This window comes from Lepidothrix coronata, unplaced genomic scaffold, assembly GCF_001604755.1.
Source record: "Lepidothrix coronata isolate B3197 unplaced genomic scaffold, Lepidothrix_coronata-1.0 Scaffold180, whole genome shotgun sequence".
NCBI lineage: Eukaryota > Metazoa > Chordata > Aves > Passeriformes > Pipridae > Lepidothrix > Lepidothrix coronata.
Window position 1 is genome coordinate 1,056,188 of NW_016690360.1, and position 17,457 is coordinate 1,073,644.

At 50.9% G+C, this 17,457-nt stretch overlaps 1 protein-coding gene across 1 annotated transcript in view; it reads left to right on the forward strand.

Annotated features, from left to right (window-relative positions):
• HIVEP3 (human immunodeficiency virus type I enhancer binding protein 3) overlaps window positions 1–10,814 on the forward strand; it is a 223,320-nt gene extending 212,506 nt beyond the window's left edge. The window contains exons 9-10 of the mRNA XM_017830515.1: window positions 6,190–7,244; window positions 10,014–10,814. Of these exons, the coding sequence (XP_017686004.1) occupies window positions 6,190–7,244; window positions 10,014–10,814 (1,856 nt within the window). The remainder of the gene's footprint in view (window positions 1–6,189; window positions 7,245–10,013) is intronic.
• Window positions 10,815–17,457: the final 6,643 nt, after the last annotated feature.

Here is a 17,457-nt window from a genome sequence, read left to right on the forward strand (position 1 = left end):
CCAAACGACTGGAGGCTGGGAAGGGTCAGGCTGTGGGTCCCCAGGGAGCAGTTGGATGTTCTGATTGTTGCTATTCTGTGTCCTTCAGCAAGACCCTGAGTGTTCAGGGGTCAGAGGAATGATGGGGATGAAGCTTTAGGGGCAGAAGAGCTCAAGTCCCCATGAAATTTGGGTCTTTTGCATTCAGCAGGCCATTCACATTTATAGGAAACATTGCACAGCTTGAGAGGGGAAAGGGCTCTGGGAGCACAGGTGATACTCTTCTCCTGAAAGGGCCTTCAGAGAAGGACTTTTCCACCAGGATTATCTTCTAGGGACTTGTCCAACTTGCTGTATGTGGCTGATCCCAGGCTGCTCCAAATTCCCAGTGCAAACCTGGGCTGCATCTGGAGGCACTGGTGCCTGGGCAGAGCCCACACCACTGTCTCTGTCCCAGGGAATTTATTCCTGGGTAAAACCCTCGGTGCCACAGAGCAGGGGGGTGTTCCTGTTTGTATGGCATGACCATGACACCACTGCCCCTTCCTGGCTGCCACCCCAGCAGTCCCAGGGTGAAAGCAGCCCTTTGGGGTGACTTCAGCAGCTTTTTCCCTGTTTCACCCCCCGTCTCACTCCAGACAAGTTTGATCCCCCCATCCCTGGTCCTCATTCTGCCCCAGCACATGAGGGTTTGCTGACAAGGGGTTAAAATGAACTCCATCAACCACAGGGTGCCAGGGTTATTTTTGTAAAGTGAACATCAGCTGAGCCAGTCCTGGAGTGGGAGCCAGGGAATGTGGACTGGGCAGGAACAACAAACACTGCTTATCACCCCACTCCCCTGCTGGGGGCAGGTCCATCCCAGACCTTCTTGGGAACGGGGCTGTTCCTGGGATGTGGGCAGTGTCACACACTCCTCCTCCACAGGTGATTAAAAATCACTCAGTGTTCCCCTGCAGGACAGGGTTGGCTGTGCTGCAGCTGCAGCTCCTTGTGCTGGGGTGGTGCCAGGATGTCACTGTGCCCACCAGGCATTGCCCACTGGCACCTCCAAGGTGCTTTATGGCTGAATTTTTGGATATTAAAGCTTAGAAATGCTGCCCTGCCGTGCTGAACCCTTGGGGGATCTCCAGGTTGGTTAGTGAAGTGCTGGGGATGTTTGCAGGCACTGGCACACCATCATCTCAACTGCAGGAGCAACCAACAGCCAACCCTCTGTGGCTCAGCCCATTGACCACACTGCCAAAAAGTGCTGAGCATAGTTTGGGACTCAGCATTCCTGCCCAGGGGGCTGGATGGGGCTGCTCCGGGTGGGGGGAACAGAGAACAAGCTGAGGGGGCTGTGGGGCTTTGGCACTGCCCTGTCCTGGGTCAGATGGGACTGTCCTTGACCTGAACTGACCATGGCTCAGCAGAGATGAGCTCAGCTGGTTGGATCCTGGGGCTGAAAACACCCAGGGTGTGGTTTGATCCCATATGGGCTGTTCACTGAAGGGTTGGACTCTGGTCCTTGTGGGTCCCTTCCAGCTCAGAACATTCTGTGATTCTCTACATAAGCTGGAGGAGATACCTGAGATAACTGCCTCTGGTTGCCAGTCCCAAAGGCCAGGGATCCCCAGGGCAGTGCTCCCCTCCCCTTTCAGGTTTGGCTTCTGGCTCAGCCCCACTGTGGTCACCTGGGAGATCAGGGATGGAGGACAAAGGAGAAAGGAAGAGCCAGCACTGCCAACCCCCTTTGTCCCCTTGCCCAGTACCTTTCCTGGTGCCCAGGGATGGACCAAGGGCTCTCCCAGGCCATGCAGAATAAATATCCAGCCAAGGCTGAGGATGTCTGACCTGGCTGACTCCACCTCAAGGGGTGGCTTTCTTCCTTTTAAATCTTCCTGAGCTCTTGGCTCTTCTCCAGCTCTTCAGAACAACCTTTCCACCAGGCAGAGCTGTGCTGGGCTTTGCTGTGCCCTTTCCAAAGCAGGACATGGCCAAAAGCAAACCCAGTGGGGGTTTCTGCAGGAGCCATCCCAAGGGAGAAGTGTTGGTGTGGTGGGAGCAGTGGGAGACGGAGGCTGCTCCCGTGTGGGATTGCTGGAAAAATCTTTCAGCCCAAAACTCACTTTAAGTAATTGATTTGCTGATTATCTCCAGAAATCTCTCCCTGCTCTTACACCACACGTGGGTGATGCTTCTCCAGGTCACTAAAGTCATGGAGATGCTCCAGGGCTGGAGCCCCTCTGCTCTGGAGCCAGGCTGGGAGAGCTGGGGGGGTTCACCTGGAGAAGAGAAGGCTCCAGGGAGAGCTGAGAGCCCCTTGCAGGGCCTGAAGGGGCTCCAGGAGAGCTGGAGAGGGACTGGGGACAAGGGATGGAGGGACAGGACACAGGGAATGGCTTCCCACTGCCAGAGGGCAGGGAGAGATGGGATATTGGGAAGGAATTGTTGGCTGGGAGGGTGGGGAGGCCCTGGCCCAGATTGCCCAGAGAAGCTGTGGCTGCCCCTGGATCCCTGGAAGTGTCCAAGGTCAGGTTGGACAGGGCTTGGAGCAACCTGGGATAGTGGGAGGTGTCCCTGCCCATGGCAGGGGCTGGAATGAGATGATCTTTAAGGTCCCTTCCAACCCAAACCATTCCTGAGTCTGTAATCAAAGCTGGTTGGGAAGAGAGGAAAGTGCCTCTGAAATATTGGTTGCATAATTCTAAAAGAACAACTGTTATTTTAAACCTTTCCATTATAGAACTAATGAATCACATTAATTGAGTGTCACTGCTGAAAACCTGAAAATCCAACATCCTATTTGTGCTCCATGGAGTTGGAGCTCTGAGGACATCAGGGCTCCCTTCAGCAGGCCAGGGGAATGTTTTCCTTTGTGATTCCAGAGCCATTCACCCCCGGGTCACACAGGGTTAATGCCCTGGGGAGTGTTGTGAAAATCCCCGTGGGTGTGAAAGCCCTGCCAGGCTCAGGAAAAGGGAGGTCTGGGAGGGGATGAGGCTGAGCTGCTCCCAGCCTTCGGCCTCATGGATAGAGAAGGTCTAAAAAGCCCCAGGAAGGTCCATGGGCATCCCCAGGTCAGCTGGGAGAGCACTCAGGCAGCAGGATGGGACCATCAGCTGGGGCACTTGGTGCTGGAAATCACTGATCCCTGAGTGTTTGAGGTTGGACAGTGCTGAGCCCCCCCTGGCTGCAGAGGGTTCCTGGAAGGGACTCCCCTCCCCATGTTGCTGTTGGCTGTGAGGCTGCTCCTGGAATGCCTTGTGCTGTCTGGAATTTATTGCATTATGCAAGAAATCCGTGTAATTTTAGAATTACAAAAAAAAAAAAAATAAAAATACACAGTCCCCATTTCCTCCCATGGAGGCAGATCCCTGGTGTTTGTGTAAAGGGGATGGGCTGCCAGGCAGGAATGCAGGAAGGTGCACTTGGGAAGGTGTGGGATCAGGGCATGTTTCCTTGCTCCCCTCCCAGCTTCTTTTTCACCTGGTTAAAGCCAACACTGGACTTCTACTGAAAATTGAAATTCTGCTCCACGAGCAAGGAGGCCCATTGCTCACAAATGTCAAGTAAACACTAACTAAGGCAGCCAAGAAGATGGTCAGAAAATGGGATTTTGTACTGTAATGATTGGGGCTATTTGGATGGATGAGAAAATAACACAAAAATGGCAGAAAGGTGCATGAGAAATCAGAGCTCACAGCTGTGTCACACCCCTTGTTCCCAGAGTGGGGGGTTGCAAGGAGTAACCACAGTGTCCTCTCTCTTCTTTGCAAAGAGGCTCAGAACTAGAAATTAAAGGAATATTTTAATTAAATAATAAAAAAAGGACTAGAGTTTCCACGTGACACAAGGCAGAGCAGGAAGGTTGCTGTGCTTTCCTTTGGGGAGCAGCAGTTCCTAAAACTCCTTGGATTATTTTAAACCGGGGTTATATTTCACTTGATTGTTTTTATTTCTATTTAAGGGGCCGAAGAAAGCAAAGGGTGTTACTATAAAAGGAGATTGGAGTATAATTCCTCACTCCTGCCTTGGTTTTGCTACCAGTTGGGTGGAATAACCTCAGAATAAATAGTGACATGAAATGGAAATGAAATGGAGTCGAACCCTCAGCCAAAGCCATCGACGGGACACATTCTCACTAGTTCCCTCTCTCTTCCTTCCTCCCTCCCTCCCTCTCTGTCTTCTCCTGACGTGCCCCTTCTCTCCCCATGAGCTCAGCAGATGGATCTGGGTTGCCAGAAGCCCGGACTGAGGTCTGAGCTCTGTTCCTGCCTGCTGGAATCATGTCAGGAGGCCAAGGCAGATTCCCTTGGGGCTGTCCCAGGACTCACTGAAACCTGTCCCGTGGTGGCAAATGCAAATTGGCTTCATGTTGCCCTCCCTGCAGACTCCTGCCCTTGGCCAGTGCCCATCCCTGGTGTGACTGGGGCCAAAATCTGAGCCCACCCAGGGCAAGGCTCTCCGAGGGCGAGGCACTGTCTGTCCCGACCCCTCGAGATGTCAAACCCCAACAGCACAATCAGGGGCTGGCTCATGGCTCTGACAGGGAAGCACATTCCTTTTCCAAGCCAGAAATATGCAGGGCTCACCCTGCAGCTGGGAGAGCTGCTTGTTTGGAATAATGTTTGTTCTGAGCTCAGTTCCTTGGGGAGTTCACAAACAGTCCTGCACTGGACCCTGGGCCCAGCACCCCCTCCCTGTGCAGGGCTTTGCAGTGCAGGCTGGGCTGTCCATGGAGAGCTGGTCCTTCCCTCCATGCTGGCAGAGTTCTGGCTTTATGGACCAGTTAACAGAGATTTGGGAGTGGGATGGGAAGCAAATGAGAAGCTCCTTTCCATCTCAGTTTTCAGGCTGACTCTTGGATGGATAATCAGCCATGGGAAAATGCCTGTCACTGGTCATGCCAAATACTTCCTGAGCGTTTAGTAAGGCCCTGGTATTCCAAATAAACAAAATTAGATGTTTTATTCATGGCTCAGAGTGAGTTCTTGCTGTGTGGCTGTGTCCCCTTTGCAAACCACCTGCCAGGTGAGGTCCAGCCTCAGCATCAGCTCCAGTTCATGTCCCCTCTGCAAACCAGCTCCCAGGTGACCTCAGGATCAGCTCCCTTTGCTGTCCCCTCGGGCTGGTCCTGCTGACAGATGGCAGCAGAGGGGAAAGTGTCCCAGGCTGAGCTGCTGGGGACAGGGGCCAGCAGTGCTGCAGTTGGCTCCACAGCGGTGCCAGAGCAGCATCCAGGATTCCAGAGCCGGGGCCAGGTGTGTCCCAGCAGCTCTGCCCCATCCTCGGGGTGCTCGGCGCGGGCAGAGCTCGGTGAACGGGTGATTATCGGCCCCTCCAGAGCGGGGGGGGACTCGCAGCCTCCTGCCAGAGCAGTTCCTGGAGCTGCAGTGACATCCAGTGGCTGCTCCCGACGGACCTCTCGGGGCTGGGCTCGCCCTTTGCCGGGATCGCTGCACATCTGGGAACAGCAGCTTTGTGTCTGTGCAGGGCAGAGCAGGGGGGAGCCGGCAGGGACCTGCCTGGGAGCTCGTGCTGAGCTCAGAAGGCTCCTGCTGGCCCTCAGAGCAGGAGAGAGATGCTGTGTTTTTACCTGCAGAAGTATTTACAATCCTTCGGATTTGCTTTCTGTATCTCCCTCACTGTTTACAAGCCCTGGTTTACAAAGTATCCCCGTGCAAGGCCTTCCACGCACAGAGCCCAAACCCTCTGCCACGAAGGAGTATCTGTATCACAGCTGGAATTTATCCAGTCGAGGGAAAATCCACAGAGGGTCTGTCAACCCTATTGTTTGATTTTTAGTAAAAGCCCTGTCTTGTTAATGTTCAACTGTCAGGAAACCCAGGCAGGAACAGGCCCAGCACGTGGAGGAGGGGAACTTTGACATGTTTTTGAAGACACCATTGCAACAAATACTCATAAAATCCCCACTCAAGGTGACAGTGCTGCCATTTCCATCCTCTCTTAAGGGCTTTTTTCTGTTTATGTTGACAGAGCAATGGCTGGAATTGAAATTGGGGTAGAGCAGGAGGTCCCAGTGGTGGGATTCACTGGGGTCTACTGGGAATATTGGGAGTGGAGTTGGCACAGAGGACAGGGCTGATCAGGTCTAGAAAAGAGCCAGGTCCTCTCTCTTCTTGTGCCCTTAGAACTCGTGAGCAGGTTTAGCACAGCCCCTGTGTGTGTGTTTGACACTCTGTTTTGTGTTTTCCACGCCCCCAGGAACCAGTGAAGACCTATTCCAGGACTCTGAGGGGCGGGAGGGATCCGAGCCAGTTGAGGAACACCAGTTTTCAGACCTCGAGGAATCTGACGATGATGATGACAATGAGGATGAGGAGGATGAGGAGGAAGAGGAGAGCCAAGATGAGCCCCCTCTGAAGTTGCCTGAAGGCACACACACCACCCTCCTGCTGCACTCTTCAGGTGGCTCTCCATCTTCTCAAGAGGAAGGCACCGAAACAGCATCATCCTTAGCCCCAGACGCCGTTTCCAGCACCCAAAAAGCAGGTGAAGGCCAGCAGGCCTCGTCCTCAGGGCTGGAAACCAAGTGGTCAGCAGACAGCAGTGACATTGCTGTGTGCCACAGCTTCTTGAGTCTCCACAGACCAGCTTTGACCTCCACTGAACAATTGGCTTCTGCTGGAAGAGAGTCCGTCACCAGGCCACAGATGTCCTTGGCCATGGACCTGTCACCCTCCAAGGACACCTCCCCCAGGAGAAGGTGGTCTCCCAGCCAGGACTCTGGCAGAGGTGGCAGCAGACCAATGATGGCGAGGAAGCACTTGTTAACCAAAAACGAAACGTCACCCAAGAGGTTCTCCCCCACTGCAGAACTGTCCTCTCTGAGGTGCCTGTCCCCGGGGAGGGGGCTGTCTCCTTGCCAGAGGGTCTCTCCCAGGAGAGAGGCATCTCCTCTCAGATGTGTGTCACCAAGGCTTGAGCTGTCACCCAGCAGGCATCTGTCCCCCAGGAGAGAGCTGTCCCCGCGAGCACAGCTCCCCCCAGAAGGAGAGGTCTCCCCTGGGAGACACTCCTCACCCAGCAGAGACGTGTCATCCGTCAGATACTTATCCCTGAAGAAAGTCTTGTCTCCAGGCTCCCTGGAGTCGCCCAGGTACCCATTCCCAGGGAAAGAGGACTTGCCTGGCACGAGCAAATCAGCAGCAGATGACAAAGTTCCAAGCTCATATCAAGCCCAGCACGGGATATTATCTTCGATGCCTCTACCTCACAGGTTCTTTGGCAAAAACATACAGCTCTACGAGTCCAAGCTGGTAAGTTCAGTCCCCTCCTGCCTCCTAAACCCCACAGCAGGTTCTCTGCTGTGGCCTTTAAGGAAGGTTGTCATGCCAAGGGCACGATGAATGCCAAGGGCACGATGACTCTGTGACCAATGTCACAGAAAAGGGACAGTGGGCAGCAATGGGCTTTGCACCCATTTGGGTCCTGCCCTGAGAAGGGTCCTGCCCTTCTCAGTTGAAGAGAAATAAAGTTGTCCCTTCTCCAAGGGGTTATTTCCACCCCTGCCCCAACCTGTGTCCTGCTGAGACAAGCAGCAAGGACAAACACTTGATGACCAATTGTCACTAAGAGCCTTTTTGTTCCTGGGAATTCCAAACCCATCTCTGAGATCTCCCCAGCCGGGGTGAAGCTGTGACAGTTCTTCACTGGGCAGTGACCTGAACCAGGTCTGAAACAGCCCTTGGTGCCTCCTGGGCTGTGTTAGACCTCTGCTAGAGGAACTGCTGAGAAATGTTTGTTTGGACATCTCTGATTCCGTCTCGCTTCTCTCTTCAGCACAGAGAAGTGTTTCCCACTGGGCCCAGAAAACTATTGAATGTTTCTGCTGGACCTCCCAAACCCTCTGGGTAAAGGGCAGTGGCACGTTCCTCCCACTGCTCCAGTGGGTTAATGTCTGGTGTGGTGGAACGTTTCCCATTCCTCTGGAGTGCCTGGCTCTGCTGTAATTTGTGCCGGTGAACATGAGTTGCTCTGCTGTGACACTGGTGTGAGGAGAGACTCCACCCTTAGGGGCTGCACTGGGAAGAGAGAGGCCTTTGCACAGCCCCTGGAGAACCTGCCATGGCAGATGCTGGCCCAGGTCCTCTCCAGAGCAGCCACGCTGCCCCCTGTGCATTCCTTCCACGTCCATGCTGATGTTCTCGTGGTGCTGCCTTCCTTCTGCTTCCCACTACCAGTCTTTGTCTCACCTTCTCAGAGACTGTCCTTTCCTTTAGGTCCAAACCTTTGCTTCCTTTAATGCTATTTCCCTTTCCTGTCAATTAACTCCTTGGGGGAATCTCAGGGCTCTGGAAACCCCCATCCTTTCGCTCTGAAGCATCTCTGTCAGGACAACTGCCCATCACCACCACTTGGAGCAACTCCCCTAAGCTTCCACATCCACAGCAGGAGATAATAAGCCCCTGATTTTCTGCCCATTCTCACCTTTCAGCTTCTTCTCAAACACCTTTTTACTCCATGTTCCTGCTCCTTTCATGCTCCCAGAGCCACTGCTGTTGCTTTGCTCGTGTGTCTCCAAAGCAACAAAAATGACCTGAATGGAAAAATTCCCATTTCTCAACAACAGCAGAGTTTTCACTGCAAAATTACATTCCTGGTGAGGCTACAAGAGACAGAGAGACCAGAGGGGGATTTCTCAGATTCTAAACAGAGCTCGAAGATGATCTTAGCTTAGTTTCAGTGTAAGGCTTTCTGTCCAGTCCCACCACAACCATCTCTCTTCTCTCTGGCCCTTGCAGAAGGCAGTTCCTCCTTCTGGTGGCTGTTGCACCATTAAGATAATTTGTTTGGGGGTTCCCAGCATCCCTACAGTGATTTGGCCAAGACTTCCTGTGGATAAGTGACATTTAGCAAGTGTTTGGGCTGACCAAGTACCCACCACCTTCGGTGGCTCTTGCTTTGTCTCCTTTCTACCCTCTTTTGCTGCTTTCCTCTGTCACCTCTTCATAGAGATCCAGCTCACAGGGTCAGGAAATTGTTCTCCATAATCCTACAAAGAAATTAAGTGGATCCTCACATTTTGTCACTAACCCCATCTCAGTGGAAAGTTGATTTCAGTTTGTGTTGCTTCCCCTTCTTGGGAGTCCTATGGAGGGGTTTAGTTATGACCTCATCACTAATTAATCCCTTTCTGTTTAGCCCCATATCTCTCCATGATGTACATTAGGAAACTATGGGAAGCACCGAGAGAGAAAGAGGAAAAGGTAAAATTGTAGGGCCTTAACCCTTGGTTTCTAGAGCAAATCTCACCCGTGAGGGTGGTGGTGGGACCACACTGGGTGTGCTTTGGTCAAACCAGAGTTAGTGATGCCTCTCGCTCGGTCTGAAGCATCCTTGCAATGAGCAGCTGGGAGGGTGCAATCCTGCTGTAAGAAAGTACAGTAAAAAATAAATAACATTATTCTGGGCTCTCAGGAACCCAGGGCTGAAAAAGGGCTGAAAGGGCCCCAAAGCAGCTCTGATGGCAGCAACCACTGCCCTCCTCTGCCGGGCTTTCAGAGGCAGCTCTGAGAGCAGGACGAGGGGTGATGGTTTTAAACTGAAAGAGGGGACATTCAGACTAGATACAAGGAAGACATTTTTTACCAGGAGAGTGAGGAGGCCCTGGCACAGGTTGCCCAGAGAGGCAGTACGTGACCCATCCCTGGAACATTCATATCAGGCTGGACAGGGCTTGGAGCAACCTGGTCTAGTGGAAGATGTCCCTGCATGGCAGGAGGGTTGGACTAGATGACCCTTAATGGTCCCCTCCAACCCAAACCATTCCCGATTTTATAACGATCCAAGCCTAAGCCAAAGCCCTGGATCTGTGCCCCAGCAGACCACGGCACATCTGTAGCCAGAAGGCAAACGCTGTGGGTTGTGTTGCTCCTTTCCTTAAAGGTTTGGATCTCCACATCTCCCGTGGTCGATTGATTAGAATCAAATGCTGAACCTGCTCCTCGTAGCGAGCGTTAGTGATGCTAAAGGTGTAACTCGTTCCCTGCACTGATCCAGCTCTTTCTCTTCCCTCTCTGGCGCAGAAGATCGAGCCCCGAAGCCCACCACGCTCCCCTGGCCCCACCCAGCCCGTCTGCTCCCGGCCCCTGCAGGCACCGCACGACCTCCACGCCCCGGGCCGAGGGGAGGAGAACGTCTTCAGCCACCTCCCGCTGCACTCGCAGCAGCTCACCAGGACCCCCTACCCCATGATCCCCATCGGGGGCATCCAGATGGTCCAGGCCAGGCCCAGCTCCCACCCCAGCCTGGTGCCCAGCTCCGTGGTGTCCCTACAAGCCGGATACTTCGCCTCTGGAAGCGGAGCCGTGGCGGAGTTTGGCCGGGCTCCCAAGGGGGATGAGGAGCCGCAAATCCCAGCGGCGTCCGCGTCCCCGGCTGCGAAGGTTTCCAAGTACGCGCTGTCCCCGGAGCTGAGCGGGGGTTATTTGGAGGAGAAAATGAGGACTAGTGAGCTTCAGCAGCAGCCAGAGCAGGAGGAACACAGGGTACAAGCGCTGGCTGAGCCCAGCCCGGAGGAGCGGGCGGGCCCGGCCAGCCCCAGCACACCCCAGGAGCACTGTCCAAAGCCTCCGACGAGCGGGGAGGAAGAACCCCCCAAAAAAACGGGCAAGAAGCAATCTGGCAGCTCGAGCACTTCTGTTGAGTCACCCTGCACTTTCATCTCAGATGCCCCCCCGTGTGACGGCGGCAGCAGCCCCGGCTGCCCCCCCGAGCCCCCGCCCGGGCACCAAGGGGGCACCTCCGGGAAGAGCAGCCCCCACCCAGAGCACGCAGCTTTAGGTCAAACTCAAACAAAGGTGGATGAAAACGCGGGAAGTATTTAAACCTCCATCTGTTCCACCTTTAGGCTTCCTCTGTAAAATCAACAGACATTTTCAACACTATTTCCTTTAGTATAATCACCGATAAGAAGCACTCTAGTGAATGACCAAACCCATGGAAAAGTCCTGGTTTTCTTTGTCCCAGTCTGGTATTATCTCCACATGTATGCAGTTACTTGTGCCTTTTTCTATACCTTTTGTTGCTTGAAATGTACAAAACTGTTTGAGGCTGTGAATATTTTTTTAGAGTTTTTTGGAAAGGGGGTTTGTTAGACCTTTGTCTTTTTTGCCATTTAGGTGTGCGTAATTCTGGGCCTGAGAGATGCAGAAAGGAAAGGGTTAAGCATTTTAAGAGGAAGAAGATGCACTGAAAACAAAAAAAAACAGAAAAAACTTTTTTTTATATTGATTAAATGATTAAAAAAAAAAAAAAGAAAAAACCCCAAACCCTTGCTCCTGTGTACAGAAGTTTATGATTCGTATTTATTACATGCTTTATTTAATTCTTGCAAAGTGCTTGGTATTTTTTTTTTCTTGCATCCCTCTGGTTGCCTATGGTTGTGCTTTAAACAGTTGAAACTGCTTTACATTTGAAAAAAAAAACGTGTTTACCCTGAACTTGTACGTGAAAGTAGCACTTGCTCGAGCAGGGGAGAGGCGTTCAAAGGGAGAGAAACGGTCCCTCGAGAGAGAAAAGCCGAAGACGAGCAGCCCTCCCTCCCGCAGGACCCAGCAAAGCACTTTTCTAAAAAAAAAGGGACAGAAAAACAAAAAAAAGGTTCAAAGATTGAACTGCGAGAACATAGGAATGTATGGAATGTAGCCCCAGGGCCAGGATCGGTGTCTCTCGCTGGACGAGCCGGCCCCTGCTCGCTTTAATCCTTCCATCCCGCCCGGCAGAGCCGCGCCTGAGCCCCGGCCTGGCTGGGCTTCAGAGCCCTCTGTGAACACCTCCCTCGCTTCAAAAGGGGAACAAAACTCAGCCTTGCAACCGTTTTTTCCTCTGTCATTCTTTGGTCGCAGACAAAGTCCCTCCATCCCATCCCATCCCATGCCAAGCCTGGCCCTGGCTGGTTTGGCTCCGTGGAGCTCTGGGGATGCAGGAGCGGTTTGGGCTCTGCTCCTTTGCACGTGTCGGGGCTGGAACTCACCAGGGACTCTGTGTCTTATTTTCCCCTCCTTTCTTTCTCTCAGCAGAACGTCCCCAGGCAGCCCTTGTGCCGATGGGCCCGTCCTGGGGTGTTTTTGTGATGCTCAATGGTTAATGCTTGCACCCAGCTTGTTCTGCATGCACAGCAACTTCTGCCAGAGCAGATTTTTAAGGATGCCCATCCCTAGCAGAGCAAAGGCCTCTACTGCCAAGAGATACCAAATCCAGAGTGACCCCACGGAGCCATTCCCCTCTGGCACATTAATTCTCTTTTTAAAACACAAATATCCAAGAGTTTGCCCCAGCAAACAGCAGGTTCTTTACTACTTCAGAGGGTTTTCTGGTCTATGAAATCTGTACAAACCTCTTTTTTTTTTTTTTATTTTAACATTAAAAAAAAAGGAAAAAAAAAGATATAAATATTTAACCAGTGGACCAGTTCTTTCTTCTTTCAGAGCTGTTCCAGTTTATCGGGTACGTAATACACTTTTTAAAAAAAATAAAAATGAAAAAAAAATAAAAGGAATCAAATAAAACCCTGAATGAGAACACATTTCCTTGCTAGACTTGATGAGCTATGAACTGTTCCCGTCTCACGGGCAAAGAATAGAAATTTTTTTAATAATCTTCTGTTATTCTTTTTTTATTTTTTTTTTTTTTGCTCTTCTTGTAAAGGGAATTAAGTACAAAAGGAGATATCATGGAAATAACATTAAGGTTGTGACACTGACCCAAACAACATCCAGAACCCATTTATACCCTAATTAGCACTTTTATCAAGTTTCCCTTTTTCCCATTTCCCCTTTTTTGGCCCCAAGCCTGGAAGCTGGTCCTGCTTTCAGATCTTTTTCAGATGCCGTGGCAGGAGCAGGGGCTGGAGCTCAGTTCTGCTCTCAGGCTTTAAGTGTGTGTTTAATATCAGGATGACTGGAGAGGTGTGCTCAGCCAGGGCTGGTGTGAAACCCCTGGAAACTACCCACCAAATTTGGTTACTCTCCTGACTTCTGCCACTTTTTGCCTCTTTGTCACACTCTTAACATTATTCCAAGGTAGCTTTTTGTATTTAATGATATATATATATATCTCTCTCACATATATATATATATATAAATTGTACATGAAGAAGAGTACTGCAGCAGTTGTGCACTCAGCATCCTGGGTTTTTTTGGTGCATTTGCCACGAGCTTTGGGCTAGATCAAATTTGCTCGGCTTCTCTCTGTAACTGCATTTGAATCCTTGACCTGTTGATATTTTGCGTGGATTTTTGTTCCCCTCTGTCATTTATGGACAGAGCGGAGGGGGAAAAACAGCCCAAGAAAACACAGAAGTCATTACATTGGTTTATTGATTTTTTTTGTGGTGGGTTTTTATTGTTGTCATTATTATTATTATTGTTGTTGTTATTATTATTATTATTATTATTGAAGCTTTTCCAGCAGCTCAGGATGAGTTGGAGCTTTCTGCATCTGGGCTGCAGAGCAGCCAGGCTCTTCAGCCAGGGCCAATAAAAGCAGGGAGAGGAGTTTTGGGGAAGGGCTGTGGAGCTGCGAGGGTCATGCCCTGCTCGGACCCCACACCCAGCACGGAGAGGGCACCCGGAGGGGCCGCTGCAAACTCAGGAGATGGGCACGAACCCCCCAGGGCTGAGTCTCCACCCGGTTCGGCTTCTCAACAGAGAAGGGGGAAGCTCTGGCTGGGCTGAAATGGTGCTTCACGCTGTTCCCCCGGGCAATACGGCCTATTGGATAGGCAAAGAGGCTCACAAAAAACCCCCTAACTGCAATTTAAGGGCTAAATGGTCACACTGCCAGCTCAGAGCTCCGGGGAAGGGCGTCCCCTCCCCGCCGGCACCAGCATCTCTGTCTGCGGGCAGGGTTAGTGTGACCCCGTGCAAACGTGTCTCCCCCTGCCTCCTACTCAGCCAAGGAGCACAGGAATGTTGCTGATTTTTGGAGGGTTTTGGGTGTTATTCCCAGCAGGGCTCAAGCCCCAGCCGTCACCCCTGGCTGCTGTTCCCACCCGGATCCCCCTTTGGCTCCCCTGTGTCACACCCGGTGGTCACAGCTTTTAATATCACTCTGAATGTCTGTTCTGTCTGCAAAACGGGGATGATGGACCCTATTTTGCTTCCCACAAGGGCTGCAAGGATGGTTAGGTTAGTACAGATGCTTTGCAGAGCAATTAGCAGTATTATTTGCAAGAGAATGTATTAATAATGCAAATAGGCAAATGAAAAAGCAGAGCCCAGCCTTTCCTTTTCATCAGCAGGTGGAAATCAAATCCCCTGCTTTTCTCGTGGCAGAGGTTCTTAAATTTATAATCCATGAAGGCACGTGGCCTCCAGGGCCTGGCTGCTCCTCTTTGTTGTGGGTAATCAGCCCAAACCCTGCTCGGGTATTTCCTTCCCCGATAAGCTGTTTGTGCAGTTCCCTGACTGCAGGTATTCCATGGCAAACAGATGCTGTGCCATCCAAGAAATCATCCTGCACGGAGGACTTGGCCCGTGCTCTGGAACAATCCCTTGACACAGTCATCTTAAATACCAAGACTCACAGCCAGAGCTCATAAAGCACCTGTACCTTGGCTTGAGCTTAAGTATTTCTGGAGTTTTAGGAACTTCTTTGTGCTTAAGCATGAATTGAACAACTTTTATCAAGGTTTTGTCAAGGTCACAGAGTTCAGGGTCTCGCAGGGCTGAGCAGGCCATGGGATGAAGAGAGGGGGCTGCTGGCTCCCCAAAATGCCCCCGTGCCTTGAAGAAGATCCCTGCCAGCTCCAATTATTCCCAGGTTGTTGGCTGGATACCCAGGAACCACAGCAGGAAACTCTGAAAAATCCCGATGAAGTAGCTGTGACTTTATAATTTATGACTGAGAAATGTAGTTCATCACCTGCTCCCAAGGGGTGACATTCCAGGTGTCCCTGAAGTGACACTCCTTGGCCACCCAAGCCACACACTGGTCCCAAACCCTGCTCCAAACCCTGCTCCAAACCCTGCTCCACATCCCACTGCAGCCCTGTCCAAGCTGCCCTGGGCAGTTTGGGGCAGGAGATGCCCCTGGGATTCCCAGCTGGAGCAGCACATCCCAGGGTCCTTCCCATCAGAGCCCTGCCAGGCACAACCTGCCCCTGGCTCTGCTCTCCCCTCCACCCCCAGAGCTGCAGCACAGTTGGTTTTTCCCTTAAACCAACTCCCACTTTACCTGGTTTGCTTTAAAATCCACAGAAACAGCACCTGAACAAGCAATACACTCGTGGAAAATCATTAAAATGAGTCCAATTTTCATGCCAAACCCTGATGATTTGATCTAGCCCTTCCCCGCTGTCCTTGCAGTAGCTTTTCCTTTGCTGACTTCGTTTCATCATGTCCTTTTTTTTTTTCCTTCTCTTTTATTATTTCCATCTATTGCACAGTATTTACACAAAAAAAATATTGTAAATTATTTACAAAAAAAAAAAAAGGAAAAAAAGAAAAAAAAATCAGTCCTGATGGCATAAAACCAATCTGTTTTCATTACTGAGATATGATGGCACTTACGATCACTTTAGTAAATGTAATGTAAAATAATAATAATAATAATAATGTGTACGCAAATTTAATATACATGGTCTCATGTAAGATAAATATTTGCCTTTTTTTCTAAAAGGTGTATGTATTCTGTAAGTGGAATAGTCTGTAGAAAGTTTCTATATGTTCTTAAAATGGCAATACATTCCAAAAAATGGTACTGTAAATATGTACAGCGTTACAATGTAATTTGGTAGTTTTGCCTGTAATTTTATTTTAACTCCAGTTTCTACACTTGCATCTTGCAATGTCTGTATGGTTATATCAGTGCAAAAAAAGAAAAAAAAAANGAGGTTCATTCCAGGTACACCACCAGCCTCTCCAGTTCGTGCTTCTGCCACTGACCAGAGGAATGATTTTCCCTTTAAAAAAAAAAAAAAAAAAAAAAAACTCAAAAAAAAAAAAAAAAAAAAAAAAAAAAAAAAAGAAAAATACTCAGTATTTGATGTTTGTGACCCTTATTGTAAATGACATCTGTACTGTGAATGAGAAGTTTTTACAAGTATAATATTGCCTTTACTACAGCTCAGATTGTCTGCTCAGTCTGGGCGTATTTTTAAAAAAATAGCATGTTGGAATAAATTTTAAAGTCCCAACATATCACTACTTGCATGGCTGGCAGTCTTTAATTGTCACTGGATTTAGCACAGGCTCAGGGACCTGGGAATGATGGAGAATGTTGGGATAAACCCGGGTGAAGTTGCAGCACCCCCAGCAAGCCATCCCCACTGACCCCCCTCAGCTGCAGGTGAAGTTCTGCCCTAAAGAAATGCCACAATTTTATTATTTTTTCCAGGTTTTCCTCCTCACAGCACAGAAACCCTGAGCAAAGGCCACGGGGGATGCTCTGATGGGGCTCTGCAGGGTCCAGAATTCACAGAATGGTTTGGGTTGGGAGGGACCTTAAAGCTCATGTTGTTCCACCCCAACACCTCCCACTAAACCAGGCTGCTCAGAGCCCCATCCAGCCTGGCCTGGGAGCACACTGTTAGAAAAAAGAGAAAAGAAATAATAATAAAAAAGAGAATTTCCCTGTGCTAATTCCTTCCCCCAGGGAACTGAGCTCAGCTCCACGCACCAGGAAACCCTTCTGGGCAGGAACTCCCTGCTCCCCTTCAGCCCTGGGCTCCAGAGGCTGAACAGCCTTTGGGAGATGTTTGCAGACACGTTCAGGGGCTGCTGGAGGGGGGGATTCACCAAGCAGGGCAGGGAAGGAATTCTGGATGAGGGAGGTGAGGGAAGAGGTGGAGAAGCTTGTCTGGCCTCCATTTAGTCTCAGAAAAGCCACATTTCAGCATTGAGAGGAGGGAGAGGTGTTGGCAGGGCACAAACCTCTGCCTTCCTCCTCTCTAGGATCCATCTGGCTTTGCAGCAGTGACTCCTTTTGAATTTATCCAGCAGCCAGAAGGAAGTTTAACCGTTCCCAGCACTTGGCTGTTCCTTGACTCAGCTTCCCCAACTGCAGACAACAACTGTGGCCTCCTCATTGGGCCAGGAGCAAACTCCAGGCCAGCAAGGTCAGCAATGCCCAGCCTTGGGTACCAATCAAGGTCAGCAATGCCCAGCCTTGGGTACCACCTCCCCAGGGCTCTCCTGTGTTGGAAAGCTGGGGGTGGTGGGTGCTGTGCTCTGCATTCCTCTGCTCCAAGGAGGACACTCTTGCTGTTGTCCCTGCTCTGAGAGCCTGCCAGGGGCAGTGGAAGTGGATCTCCCATTTGCTTTGTGCATCCAAAGAGTCTCTGGGGGCCTGGGGAGATGTGGGAGAGCAAAATGTTTCCAGCTGGGTGAGGGAGAGGATTGTCCTGCTCTGCTCTGCCCTGGGGGGGCCTCACCTCAACATTGGGGCAGTTTGGGGGGACACAATGGAGGGAAGGGATTGAGCCATTGGAGAGTGTCCAAAGGAGGGCAAAGAGATGGGGAAGGGCCT